Source organism: Mandrillus leucophaeus, unplaced genomic scaffold (genome assembly GCF_000951045.1).
Source record: "Mandrillus leucophaeus isolate KB7577 unplaced genomic scaffold, Mleu.le_1.0 Scaffold123, whole genome shotgun sequence".
Lineage (NCBI taxonomy): Eukaryota > Metazoa > Chordata > Mammalia > Primates > Cercopithecidae > Mandrillus > Mandrillus leucophaeus.
Window position 1 is genome coordinate 6,245,931 of NW_012100654.1, and position 14,040 is coordinate 6,259,970.

The following is a 14,040-nucleotide window of genomic DNA, read 5'->3' on the forward strand; positions in this document are numbered from 1 at the left end:
ACTTGGAACCAACCCAAATGTCCATCAATGGTAGACTGGATTAAGAAAATGTGGCACATATACACCATGGAATACTATGCAGCCATAAAAAAGGATGGGTTCATGTCTTTGCAGAGACATGGATGAAGCTGGAAACCATCATTCTCAGCAAACTATCACAAGGACAGAAAACCAAACACTGCATGTTCTCACTCATATGTGGGAATTGCACAATGAGATCACTAGGACACAGGGTGGGGCACACCATGGCCTGTCGGGGGGTGGGGGACTAGGGGAGGGATAGCATTAGGAGAAATACCTAATGTAAATGATGAGTTGGTGGGTGCAGCTACCAACATGGCACATGTATACCTATGTATCAAACCTGCACATTGTGTGCATGTACCCTAGAACTTAAAGTATAATTTTAAAAAAAAAAAGAAAAAAAAGGAAGACTAAGGCAGAGCCTCCAATTGACCTCGGTGAACAAAGAGATTTATCATGGCAACAACAACAACAACAAAATTTCATAAAATGAAAAACTAAAAAGGAGATATTATATCTCATACCACAGAAATACAAAGGCTCATTAGAAACTATTATGAACAACTATGCACCAACAAATTTTAAATCTTCAAAGAAATTGATAAATTTCTAGACATATACAACCTACCAAGATTGAAATATGAAGAATTAGAAACCCTGAACAGACCAATAATGAGTAACATGATTTAAGCAGTAATTAAAAAAAAAAAAATCTTTCAAAAAAGAAAAACCCAAGACCTGATAGTATCATGGCTGAATTATAACAAACATTTAAAGAACTAATACCTCTTCTACTCAAACTCCTAATTAAAAAATTGAAAAGCGGGGAATACTTTCCAACTCATTCTATGAGGCCAGCATTATCCTAATAACAAACAAAAAAGAACACTACAAGCCAATATCCCTGATAAACCTACATGCAAAAATCCTCAACAAAATACTCACAAATCAATTTCAACAAGACAACATATTTTTAAAAAATCATTTATCATTATCAAGTGGGAATCATCTCAGAAATTCATGAATGGTTCAACATATGCAAATCAATAAACATGATATATCACAGTAACATAATCAAGAACAAAAACTATCTGATCATTTTAATAAGTGCTGAAAAATCATCTAATTTCAAGTTTCACACTATCTGGTTTCCAATCTACAGTTACAGTAAGTAAAAACAGTGTAGTAGTAACATAGAAACATACCTATAGATCAGTGGAATACAATAGAGAGCCCACAAACAAACCCTAACACGTATGATCAAATAATTTTTGACAAGAGTTCCAGGACCATTCAATGGAGAAGACAGCCTTGTCAACAAATGGTGCTGGGAAAACGGGATATCCAAATGCCAAATAGTGAGATTAGACTCTTTTACTATACACAAAAATTCACTCAAAAATTGATAAAAGGCTTAAATGTAAAACCTAAAACTATAAAACTCTTAGAAGAAAACAGGGTAAAAACCTCATTCCATTGGATTTGGTAAAGATTTCTTACATATGACCCCAAAGCACAGGCAACAAAAGAAAAAAATAGCCAACTTGAACTTCATTAAAATTTAAAATATTTGGATCAAAGGGCAATTACTATTGGTGAAAATGTAAACTAGTATAGCTGCTATGGGAAACAGAATGGCAGTTCCTCAAAAAATTAAAAATACAATTATCATATGATCCAGCAATTCTCCTTCTGGATATATACCCAAAAGAACTAAAAGCAAGGTCTCAAAGAGATATTTGTATACCTATGTTCATAGCAATATTATTCATAATAGCTAAAACATGGAAAAAACCAAATGTCCATAAATTAATGAACAGATATCAAAATATGAAATATACATACAATGAAATATTATTCAGTCTTAAAAAGGAAATTCTCACATAGGCTACAACATGGATAAATGTTGAGGACATTATGCTGAATGAAATAAGTCAGTCCCAAAAAAGAATAATACTGTATGCTTTCACTTATATAAGTTACCTAGAGTAGTAAAAATTATAGAAACAGAAAGCAGAATGGTGGTTTCCAGGGGCTAGAGGAAGAGGAATATGGAGAGTTATAATTTAATGGGTATAGAATTTCAGTTTTACAAAGTGAAAGAGTTACAGAAAAGGACAGTGATGATGGTTGTATAATATTATAAATTTATTTAATAACACTGAATGGTACCCTAAAAAAATTAAAACTAAAATATCCAATTATCACATGACCCTTCAGTTGTACTCCTGTGCATTTACACCAGAGAAATAAAAACTTAGGGTCACACAAAAATATGTACACGAATGATCATAGCTGTTTAGTAAGAATAGCCAAAGACTGGAAACAAGTCAAATTTCCTGGAACAGGTGAATGGCTACACTGTGATACATCTAAACCATGGAATATTATCCAATTCAGTATAAAGGAATAAACTATTGATATATGCAACAGTATGAATGAATGTTCAGAGAGTTATACTGAGTGAAAATGGCCAATCACCAAAAATTATTAACTGTATGATTCTAGTTATATAACATTTTTGAAGTGCAAAATTATTGAAATGAAAAACAAAGTAGTGGTTGTTAGGGGTCAAGGATAGGGTTGGAGGGACAAGGTGTGACTATAAAAGAGCAATGTGAAGAATCCTTGTGGTGACAGAAATGTTTCGTATCCTGATTATATAATGTCAATATCCTGATTGTGATATTACACTATAGGTTTCTAAGATATTACAATTGGAGCAAAGTAGGTGAAAGATATGAATATCTCTGTATTATTTCTTATAACTACATGTGCATCTACAATTATCCCAAAATAAAAAGTTTAATTTTAAAAAACAGGATGATACTAAAGTAGAATTTGGGAGGAGATTTATAGTACTATAGGCACGTATTAGAAGAGAAGAAAGTTCTCAAATTAATTACCTGTTTCCACTTTAAAAACTAGAGAAAGAAGATCAAATTAAACCCAAGGTAACCAAAAGCAAAGAAATTTAAATGATCAAAGCAGAATTCAATGAAATTGAATATAGAAACACAATAAAGAAGAGCAACGCAACCAAAAGTTGATTCTTTGTGAGAATCATGAGAATCAATAAAATTGATAAACTTCTAGGCAGATGGATAAGGAAAAAAGAGAAGATACAAATTACAAAGAACAGGAGTTAAAGAAGAGACATCAATACTGATTTCAAAGACATTGATAATATGCCAATAAATTTGAAAATATAGATTTTTCACAATAGTTACTCATTTCTTAGAAAATAATAAAGTTCATTTGGTCTTAAATATTTCTCTTACCTGAATATTTCAAGAAATGTAATTGGCATTAATGTGGCAAATAATGAACCAAAAATTAAGGATACATTCGTATAGCACCTGTTCTCGTCCCAATAGCCAAGATTTTCTGAACTGGATCAAAGGCTAATGCTGTGGGCTGATGAGGAAAACCATGCCGAACTGTCTGAAAGAGAGTAAATAATACAAATAAGTCTCCAGGGAAATAAAAATTGCAATCACAAGATACCGTTATACAGCCACCAGAATGTCTAAAATTAGTTAAAAGGAAAAGAAAGCTACCACCAAACATTAACACAGATATGGAGTAACCTAAACTCATACATTGTTGATGGGAGTATAAAATGATACAAACACTTTTTTAAAATGTCTTGCAGTTTCTTATAAAACTAAACATAACATCTGTCTTACAATCTAGCAATTCCACTCCTATGTGTATACTCAGGAAAATTAATAGTATATGTTCATAAAATGATTTGTATAAGTAAGACACTACCAGCTGTATTCAAAACAGTAAAAATCTGGAAACAGCCCAGGTGTCCAACAAGAGAATCAAAAAACAAACTGTGATATGATATAATCATACAATGGAATACTACTCAACAATTAAAAGATACAAACTACTGATAGATGCAACAACACAAATGATTCTCAAAAACACAATGCTAAGAAGCCACACACAAAAAGTTTATAAAATCAGAACAGTAGTTGTCTTGAAGAGTTACTGATTGGAAAGAATATGAAGAATTTTTTTTGAGTAAAGATGTAATATTCTGTATTTTCATAGCAGTTTGGATTACACAAGCATATACATTAGTTAAAACTCATAAAATGGTACAATAAAATTTGTGATTTCTCTGCATGTAAATTATACCTCAAAAATGTTAAGGAATTATTAGAAACAAATATTAAAATCTATTTAATGCTATGTATACTGAGGTGTTAAAGGATAAAGTATACTGACATCTGCAACTTGAAAATGCATCCATAAAATAATATAGATAAAAGGGTGGACAGATGGATGGATAGATACATGATAAGTGAATATAGCAAAATAACTGTAAAATATTAGTGGTAAGAATATACATATGAGTGAGTGTTCACAATATAATTCTTTCAACTTTTCTTTCTGTTCCTGCCTTATACATCTAATAAATGGCATGTATAAAAAACCTACATCATAAAAATTAGTGAAAGAATCAATGTTTTCCTTCTAAGGTTAGGAATTAAACAAGTGTTTCCACTCTATCCACTTCTATCAATATTGTACTGAAGGTTCTATCCTATTCAGAGCAATTAGAAAAGAAAAAGAAATAAGACACATCCAGATAGGAAAACAAGAACTAAATCTACCTGCAGGGAACACAGTTTTGTATAAATGCAATCCTAAGAAATACACTAAAAAATTATTAGAACTAATAAAGGAGCTCTGCAAGTTAAGGTTATAAAACTAATGTAAAAAAGTCAATTGTGGGCTAGGCACAGTGGCCTATGTCTGTAATGTCAGCACTTTAGGAGGTCAAAGCAGGAGTATTGCTTGAATCCAGGAGTTCAAAACCAATCTGGGCAATATTACAAGACCCCATATCTTCAAAAATAAAAATAAAAAAGAGCGAGCGAGAGAGAAATTCACCAGGCATGATGGTGCACACCTGCAGTCCCAGCTACTCAGGAGGCTAAGGCAGAAGGATCACTTGAGCCCAGGAGGCTGAAGCTGCAGTGAGCCATGATCATGCCACTACACCCCAGCCTGAACAACAGAACAAGACCCCATCTCAAAAAAAAAAAAAAAAAAACTCAATTGTGAGATCTTTCAAGGCTATTGGAGCTACTGGCAACAAATTACTGTATAATTTTCCACTGCTGCTTATTTATAATGAGTTTTCCCCACTACACGTTTATATTTCACATCATGTTTGTTCAATGGCTCTTTAAGTGAATCTATTTCAAGCATGTCCATTAGATCCATTTTTTGTTACAAAAATGCCTGACAATTGCTTAGAAACTATATGGAAAATGGGCTGGGTGCAGTGGCTTACAACTGTAATCCTAGCACTTTGGGAGGTCAAGGTAGGTGGATCACTTGAGCCCAGGAGTTCGATACCACCCTGGGCAATATAGTGAGACCTTGTCTCTGTTAAAAAAAAAAATAGATGGGCATGGTGGTGCATGCCTATGGTCCCAGATACTCTGGAGGCTGAGGTGGGAGGATCATTTGAGCCCGGGAGGTTGAGGCTGCAGTAAGCCATGATCACACCACTGTACTCCAGCCTGGGTGACAGAGTGAAAAAGAAACTATATGGAAAGAATTTTAAAAATTGTTCACACCTTTATTCATTGACCAAGGATATTGTTTATTGATAAGGGCACAGGGTACTTTATATAGTTGCATGATCAAGCATCCATCAATGCCAAAAGAAGAAAAATGACATTAATTGTCAGAACTAAAGAAACGGTGAGTTTAAGTCACTGCTTCAAAGTGCTTTTACGAAGATAAATGTCTTGATTCATCATGTGGCAAAATCAGGATTATAAATCCAGTGCTTTACCATTACGCTATAATAAACGTTTTCATGAGGACTTAAAAGTGAAATTTTAAAAAAATAAAAAGTCAATTGTATTTCTGTATACTAATAATAAACTATCTAAAAATAAAATAAAGAACCCCATTTATAATAAATAGAATTCAAAGGAATAAAATATATAGGAATAAAATGAACAAAAGAAGTGCAAAACTTGTACTCTGAAAACTACAAAATATTATTTTAAAAAATAAAGAAGACCTAAATAAAAGTCATCCCAGATATTTATAGATTAAACGTTAACATGGCAATACTCTCCAAATTGATATTAAAATCAATGCAACCTCTGTCAAAATCCCAGCTGGCTTTTTTGCAAAAATTGACGAACTAATCCTAAAATGTATAAGAGACTCATAATAACAACACAATCGTGAAAGAGAACAAAGTTAGATAACTCACATTTTTCTATTTCAAAACTTATACAAACCTAAAGTAATCAAGAAAATAAGATATTGGCATAAGGATAGACATATAGATTAATGGAACAGAAATGAGATTCCAGAAACAAATCCTCACATTTTCAGTCCCTTGATTTTTGAAGAGTGCCAAGACAATTCATTGAGGAAAGACTAATCCTTTCAGCAAATGGTGTTCAGCAACTCTATATCCACATGCAAAAGAATCAAGTTAAATCCCTTACTTATAACATACACAAAAATTAACTCAAAATGGATCATACATTTAAATATAAACGCCAAAGCTATAAAACTCTAAGAATAAAGAAATATGTTTAAATCTTAGTGACTTGAGATTAGGTAATGTTTTTAAAATTATTTTTTAATTGACAAATAAAAATTATAAATGTTTATGGTTAGAACATGATGTTTTGATGTACATCTACACTGTGGAAAGGTAGATAATGGTTTCTTAAATATAACACCAAAAACATAAGCAATGAAACAAAAAACAGACATATTGAACTCTGTCCAAAGGAAAAACTTATGTGCTATAAAGGACGCCATCAAAGAAAGTTAAAGAAAACAAATCTGGAGGCATCACATTATCTGACTTCAAACTATACTACAAGGCTATAGTTACCAAAACAGTATGGTACTGGTATAAAAATAGGCATGTAGACAAATGGAACAGAATAGAGAACCCAGAAATAAAGCTGAATACTTTGACAAGGTATTTGACCTTCAACAAAGCAACCAAAAATATAAGGTAGGGAAAGGACACCCTATTTAACAAATGGTGCTGGGTAATTGGCAAGCCATGTGTAGAAGAATGAAACTGGATCCTCTTCTCTCACTTTATACAAAAATCACCTCAAGGTGGATCAAAGTCTTAAATCTAAAACCTGAAACCATAAAAATCCTAGAAGATAACATTGGAAAAACTCTTCCAGACATTGGCTTAGGCAAAGAGTTCATGACCAAGAACCCAAAGGAAATGCAACAAAAACAAAAATAAATAAATGGGACTTTATTAAACTAAAAAGCTTCTGCATAGCAAAAGAAATAATCAGCAGAGTAAACAGACAACCCACAGAATGGGAGAAAATATTCACAAACTATGTATCTGACAAAGAACTAATATCCAGAATCTACAAGAAACTCAAACAAATCAGCAAAAAATAACAATTAAAAAATAATAATCCCATGAAAAAGTGGGCAAAGGACATGAATGGACAATTCTTAAGAGAAGATATACAAATGGCCAACAAACATGAAAAATGCTCAACATCACTAATTATCAAGAAAATGCAAATTAAAACCACAATGAGATACCACCTTACTCCTGCAAGACTGGCCATAATTTAAAAATCAAAAAATAATAGATGTTGGCATGGATGTGGCGAAAAGTGAACACTTTTACACTGCTGGTGGGAATATAAACTAGTACAACTCCTATGGAAAACAGTACAGATATTCCTTAAAGAGATAAAAGTAGAACTACCATTTGATCCAGCAATCCCACCACTGGATATCCACTCAGAAGAAAAAAATTATATGAAAAAGACACATGCACATGCATGCTTATAGCTGCACAATTTCCAATCACAGAAAAATATGGAACCAGCCTAAATGCCCATTAACCAATGAGTGAATAAAAAGAATGTGGTATATATATATACCATAAAATACTACTCAGTCATAAAAAGGAATGAAATAATAGCATTCACAGAAGCCTGGGTGGAGTTGGAGACCATTATTCTAGGTGAAGTAACTCAGGAATGAAAAACCAAATATCATATGTTCTCACATATAAGTAAGAGCTAACCTATTAGGACACAAATGCATAATAGTGATATAATGGATTTTGGGGGTTCAGGAGGAAGGGTGGGAGTGGGATGAGAGCTAAAGACTACACATTGGGTACAGTGTACACTGCTCAGGTGATGGGTGCCAAAAATCTCAGAAATTAGCACTAAAGTACTTAGCTATGTAACCACCTGTTTCCCAAAAACTATTGAAATAAAAATGTGAAAGGATAATCCACAGAACGGGAAAATAATTTGCAAATCAAATATCTGAAAAAGAACTTATATCCAGAATATATAAAGAACCCTTAAAGTTCAATAAAAAGACAAATAACCTAAATTTAAAATGGGCAAGGGATCTTAACAGACATTTATTACATAATAAATAAATAATATATATAAATGGCCAATAAACACGGAAAGATCCTCAACATCATTAGCCATTAGGGAACTGTAAATCATATCAACAAGATACAACTGTGCACCCACTAGGATAACTATAATACAAAACAGATATAATAACACATGTTGGTAAAGATGTAAAGAAGTTGGAGCCCTAATACATTGCTGTTAGAAATATAAAACCATGCAGGCTCTTTGGAAAATAGATTGGTAGTTCCTCAATATATGAAATACAGAGTTACCATATGATTCAGCAATTCTGCTCCTGGGCATAAACCCAAGAGAAATGAAAACATAAATATAAACAAAGCTCTTGTAATGTTCATAGCACCATTATTCATAGCAGCCAAAAAGAAACAACTCAAATGTCCATCAACTGATGAATAAATAAATAAAATGTGGTATATCCACACAATAGAATATTATTCATCAATTTTAAAAAATGAAGTACTGATATGTGCTACAACATAGACGAACCTTGAAAATGTTATGCTAACTGAAGAAGGTAGTCACATACTACATGATTCCATTTACATGAAGTGTATAGAATAGGAAAATCTATAGAAAGAGAATTTACATTAGTGGTTGCCTAGGAATGGGGGTTCAGGGTAATAGGAATTGACCATTAATGCACACAACGTTCCCTTCTGAACTGATGGAAATGTTCTAAAATTGATCATGGAGGTTGTTGCACAACTCTGTGAATATACCAAACACCACTGAAATGTACACTTTAGGTGAATTGTATGGTGGGTGGGTTATACTTCAATTTGAAATAAAAGAATATTTTTCTCCTCAAGAAGAGCAAATAATATTATGACAAAGTATGCAATAAAAAGTTGAGGTTAGTTGGGGTACCTAGTTGATTTCAAAAGAATCAAGGACATCAACTGGAATGATATAGATGCAGTAGAATAAAAAGGCGCAAAAACATAGAACACAGTTTGAAGACAACTAAAAAACAACTTAAAAAATTCTCAGTTTTAGACAAAGTCAAAAAGTGTTCTTGAAATATTATAATTAATGCTCAGTGAAGTAAGATAATAGTAGCAAAGCTAGTAAAAAATGAGTTTCCTAAATATTTAGCTCTTCTTGATGCTACTTTGCTTTGCTTGTTTTCTTTTGTTCCACTCTCCCTTCAAAATACTACAGGAATGAAGTGAAGTGGCCAACGTATCAATAGCTACAAAAATCTATGTAGATAGTTGAAGCAAATAAATACGTAATGGAAAGAATTGGTTACAAATATGTGGAAGGGTTGGTCATATTACCCTAAGGTAAGGAAGTTGCTACCACTTCTGAGGATGAAATACATAAACTGTACTCAGTGCTGATATTGCAAGAGGCACTACCAGAAACAAAATGACTTTTGCTTCCCCTCTACTTTTTAATCTGGTGCAAGTGCCTCCTATTGGCAGAATCTAACCAGAACCCAGCTACCAAAAAAATCTGAGTATTTTAGTGAAGTTTTAGTTTTAGTTTTCTTAGTATAATTGGGAATACAAAGGGACCAGGATAGAACTAACAGCAGTACTTTGGCAAAGCAGAATGTATATTAGGCCTGATTATCCAGGCTTAATACTATCATAATATTGCAAAATGGCCTCAAAACCACCTGTGACAGGGACTGCCTACTGTTTCCCAATGTCTGCATTTTTCCCTTCTTCTATACTAATAGAAGTTTTAGTTTAGCAGGTAACAATCCAGTTGAATACTATATTTACCAGCCTCTGTTGTAGGCTAGACCAGATTGTGAACAAAGAAAAACAGAAGAAATGATATATAATATATTCTCAATGATAAAGGCAAATATTCTATTTTTCTCACCTTCTAACTGATTGGAAAATAGATACAATAGCAGGAGTTAGAACAGCCACCTTAGAACATGAGATGGAAGCCATATATTGATGATGGCAGAACAAGATAGAAAGATCTTGTTGGATTATTGACACCACACAATCATTGAATCAGTTCAAGGTTGCTTTTGATTGGACAGATTCATACAAGAAAGATAAATTTCTGTATTGTTTAAGCCACAGTTACTATGGCCTGTTACAGTAGCCTAACTTGCATCCTAATACATACCCCAACCATTCATTCTTAAAAAGAAGTAAATATTAGATCACCAAGTTAACTTATGAGGAATGCTTCCCAGTATTGATCATCAGCCTAAAAAATGAAAAAAATAAATATGGCTTTTGATTCTAAAGGCTTCTAGCATGCTACCATATTAATGGTTGATGCTGTGAAAGTTGCAGATACCAGAATGATATCACTTTTAGTAGATCCAAACAAACCAAAGCTGGAAAAGTAAAAAGCATGAACAGTTCACACTTGCATGTCTGAGATAAAGACTGTCTCAAGGACTTTCTAAAACAACTCCAAAAGAAATTCTTTTTTCAGTACTGCTATAATTCATATAAGATCCTCTTGAAAGAACACTTGCCCAGTAATAGCGTTTCCACCAAGGAACTGATGCCAAGTCTGGTTTTGAGTCTTCAAAACCAATGACTTCTATTTCCAAGCAGCTTATGTGAACTTCTCCTTTTGCCAATACCAGCTTCCCTTTACTCTCGCCTCTTCATATTCATACATGGGTTGGCATGGCTATGCATCTCAGGTTAAAAAAATTTCATTTCTAATTCCCAAATAAATTCAACATATTTGGACATATTTTTCATCTGATTTTTTTGATTGACATTGTATATATATATCATATGTCAAATAATACTGATATGCCAAAGCTATCATTTCTACATTTGAACACAGAACTTCTAGAAGCATTGTACCAGCTTTCACCTGATAACATTAATGTAACCATTGGAAACTACCATGTATAGAAAATAATAATAATACCTATATGTAACAGGGAATAGAATATTCCAATTATGCAATACATTTATTTTATTTAAAAATTATTCTAGGTAGAAGATTTGCCAGTAAATATTTATGATTACCTAATATATGCTATGCCTTTTCTGATATTAGGTTACCTGTCTGGTGTTTGGTCTACAAATGTTACGCTCTGGGTAAAGTGTGGATTGGGGCATATCATTCCAGATCTTGAATTCAGAAATTGCATATAAACTGTCTCAAAATTTATGCAGTAAGTCATGAATCAATATAATTTGAGATAAAATATCTGTAGTAAGGAACGTGATGGACACAACATGTTTTGCCACTTTGGTAAGCAAAAGCCAATTATTACTGGAACTATGGAGCAACTCTCATTGTTGAGAAAGGTCCCTCAATTTCAATGATACTTGTTTTCAATAACAGCCAAATCATTTAAACCTTGAGATTTTTAGGATTATGTGTGTATGTTCATAGATCTTACCTAAATCTGATGTCATCTTGGGTCACTGAAAGTATTGCTGAATAATTTCCTGCTCTCTTGGATGAAAGAAAAGACTAAGTAAAAGGTCTATAATGCATATGACACCATAGGGTGGCATAATGGTGATAGAAATAACAAGTTCATATGAAACTCCATCACATTGTGATTGAAATTTAAAAAGTAAGATTGTTCTGTATGCACAAGTGTGGCAAACTACCTGCTCATGTAAACTGCCACTGGTCATTGGCAATGGAAGTATTAGTACTAGTTTCTCAGTAAGACTTACAAATCTCTTGAAATAATAAGAAAACTGAAAAAAAAAAAAGAAATAATAAGAAAACTATCACATTCAAAGATCCAAAAGGTAAATTAAAATTTTTAAAGAATAAAGTACTAATCCACTCCCATTTTATATTTGGAAATATATATAATAGAAATGGGATATTTGTTCATTAACTTATTTTTTGAAATTTTATATCTAACTTTTTTCTTTTCTCATGCTAGTTTTATTTTTAACACATTTTATCATGCACATAGTTTAACTAGTCATATAATTCCATAGGACATATTAGGATAATTAAAAGTCATATGTCTTCTTCCCCCTCCCATTTCCTACTTCCCATATGCAACCACTTTTCAATCTCTTTTGTTCTTTATTTTGGTATTTTTACCTAACAGGTCTCAAAATAACATTTTTACATTGCTACTTGCTAACTTTTCCAAAGGAAAAAAAAAAAGGATTCTCTTTCTCACCTACCCCTATTACACATACAAGCATGCTTTCCATATTCCCATCCTCCAAAAATTTCCTAACTGTTCAGTCTCTACCAACTGCTACTCTTTTACTTTGCCACACAAATGTTTTTGTTCCCTGGGGCTAATTTTTTTTTTTTAATTTTCTTCATTTCCTTAGTTTTTATGTACTTATCACTAAATCAATCCCAAACTCTTTCCCCAATTGCCCTCATCTTTCAATATGCTAAACATCAGATACACATATTCAGAGAGAGAAGAGACAGAGGAAAAGAGAGAAAGCGAGACAGAGAGAAAAATAAACTCTATAAGATACTAACGATCCACAGTTAAAAAAAAAAAAAAAAAAAAGAAAGAGAAAACAGTTGTTTCATGGGTCCAAGGCAGAAAAGACAGATGGGCTGCTGCAAAGGGCCACAAAGGATGAAAATGCTATTTTGAATATAGCAGTAATTTCACAGGAAACTCATCATATTTTATAGTCTATGTAACTTCAGATTGTTTTAAGCATTATAAAGCAAATGAAGACTTACAAATATAGGTGCAAAACACTAAATAAGACACCGATAAATGAAAACCAGTGATGTATCCAAACAATGATAAATCATGGCCAAACACATTTTATTCCACAAATGCAAGTATAGATATTAAATATATATACCACAAATGTAAGTATAGATATTAAATATATATACCACAAATGTAAGTATAGATATTAAATATATAGTAAATACTAGAGTAAATACTATTTACTCTAGTATTTTATTAGCAGCTCCAATCAAAGCAAAATATTAAAATTGTTCTTGAGATATATAAACAAATAATTACTTCTTGAATACTAAATTCTGATGGGATTATTGTCACAGCTACAGTATAAATTGATGACATCAGTCTGTATTTCTAATAGAATTATAACAATTGTATTGTAATTTCTAGTATTTACTAGTATTTGCTAACTTATTTTACTATTTTCCTTTCCTTAATTTAAATTTTGAGTTTTCCAGACCCTAGCCTTCAAATTTTGAGAACTTCTAACTGCTTACAAACTAAACCTTGGCAAGATACAGATACAGAAAAGCAAACGATATTCTTCATCACATAAATGTCTTTGCAAATGTTGTTTCTACAAAGGAGTCTTACAAGACAGCTGTACTTTACAGATTGCTGCTACCTCTTGTGAATGTAATCTTTAGTCTCTAAGAAATCTAATTCTAATTGTTTGTTTTACTTAATTTTTCCCCTGATAATAATTTTTAATTGACATAGCATTTTCAGAAAAATATAAATATGAATTAGTTTTATTTACAAAGCCAGAAAATTATTCGCACTTTTTCTCTTTCATGGAAGGGAAAATAAATAAAATTTAAAATATATATCTGTTAGATTTCAACAAGAAGCTGAATAAGGATTTGTATTGACATTATTCATTAATCAACAAATTAAAGAATAAAACCATGATTA

At 32.2% G+C, this 14,040-nt stretch overlaps 1 protein-coding gene across 2 annotated transcripts in view; it reads right to left on the bottom strand.

Moving 5' to 3' along the window:
- The window catches only part of STXBP5L (syntaxin binding protein 5-like), a 503,509-nt gene that overhangs the window by 455,344 nt on the left and 34,125 nt on the right, over positions 1–14,040 (bottom strand). For both annotated transcript variants that reach the window (XM_011971605.1, XM_011971604.1), the window contains exon 3: positions 3,371–3,468. In XM_011971605.1, coding sequence (XP_011826995.1) covers positions 3,371–3,468 — 98 coding nt within the window. The remainder of the gene's footprint in view (positions 1–3,370; positions 3,469–14,040) is intronic.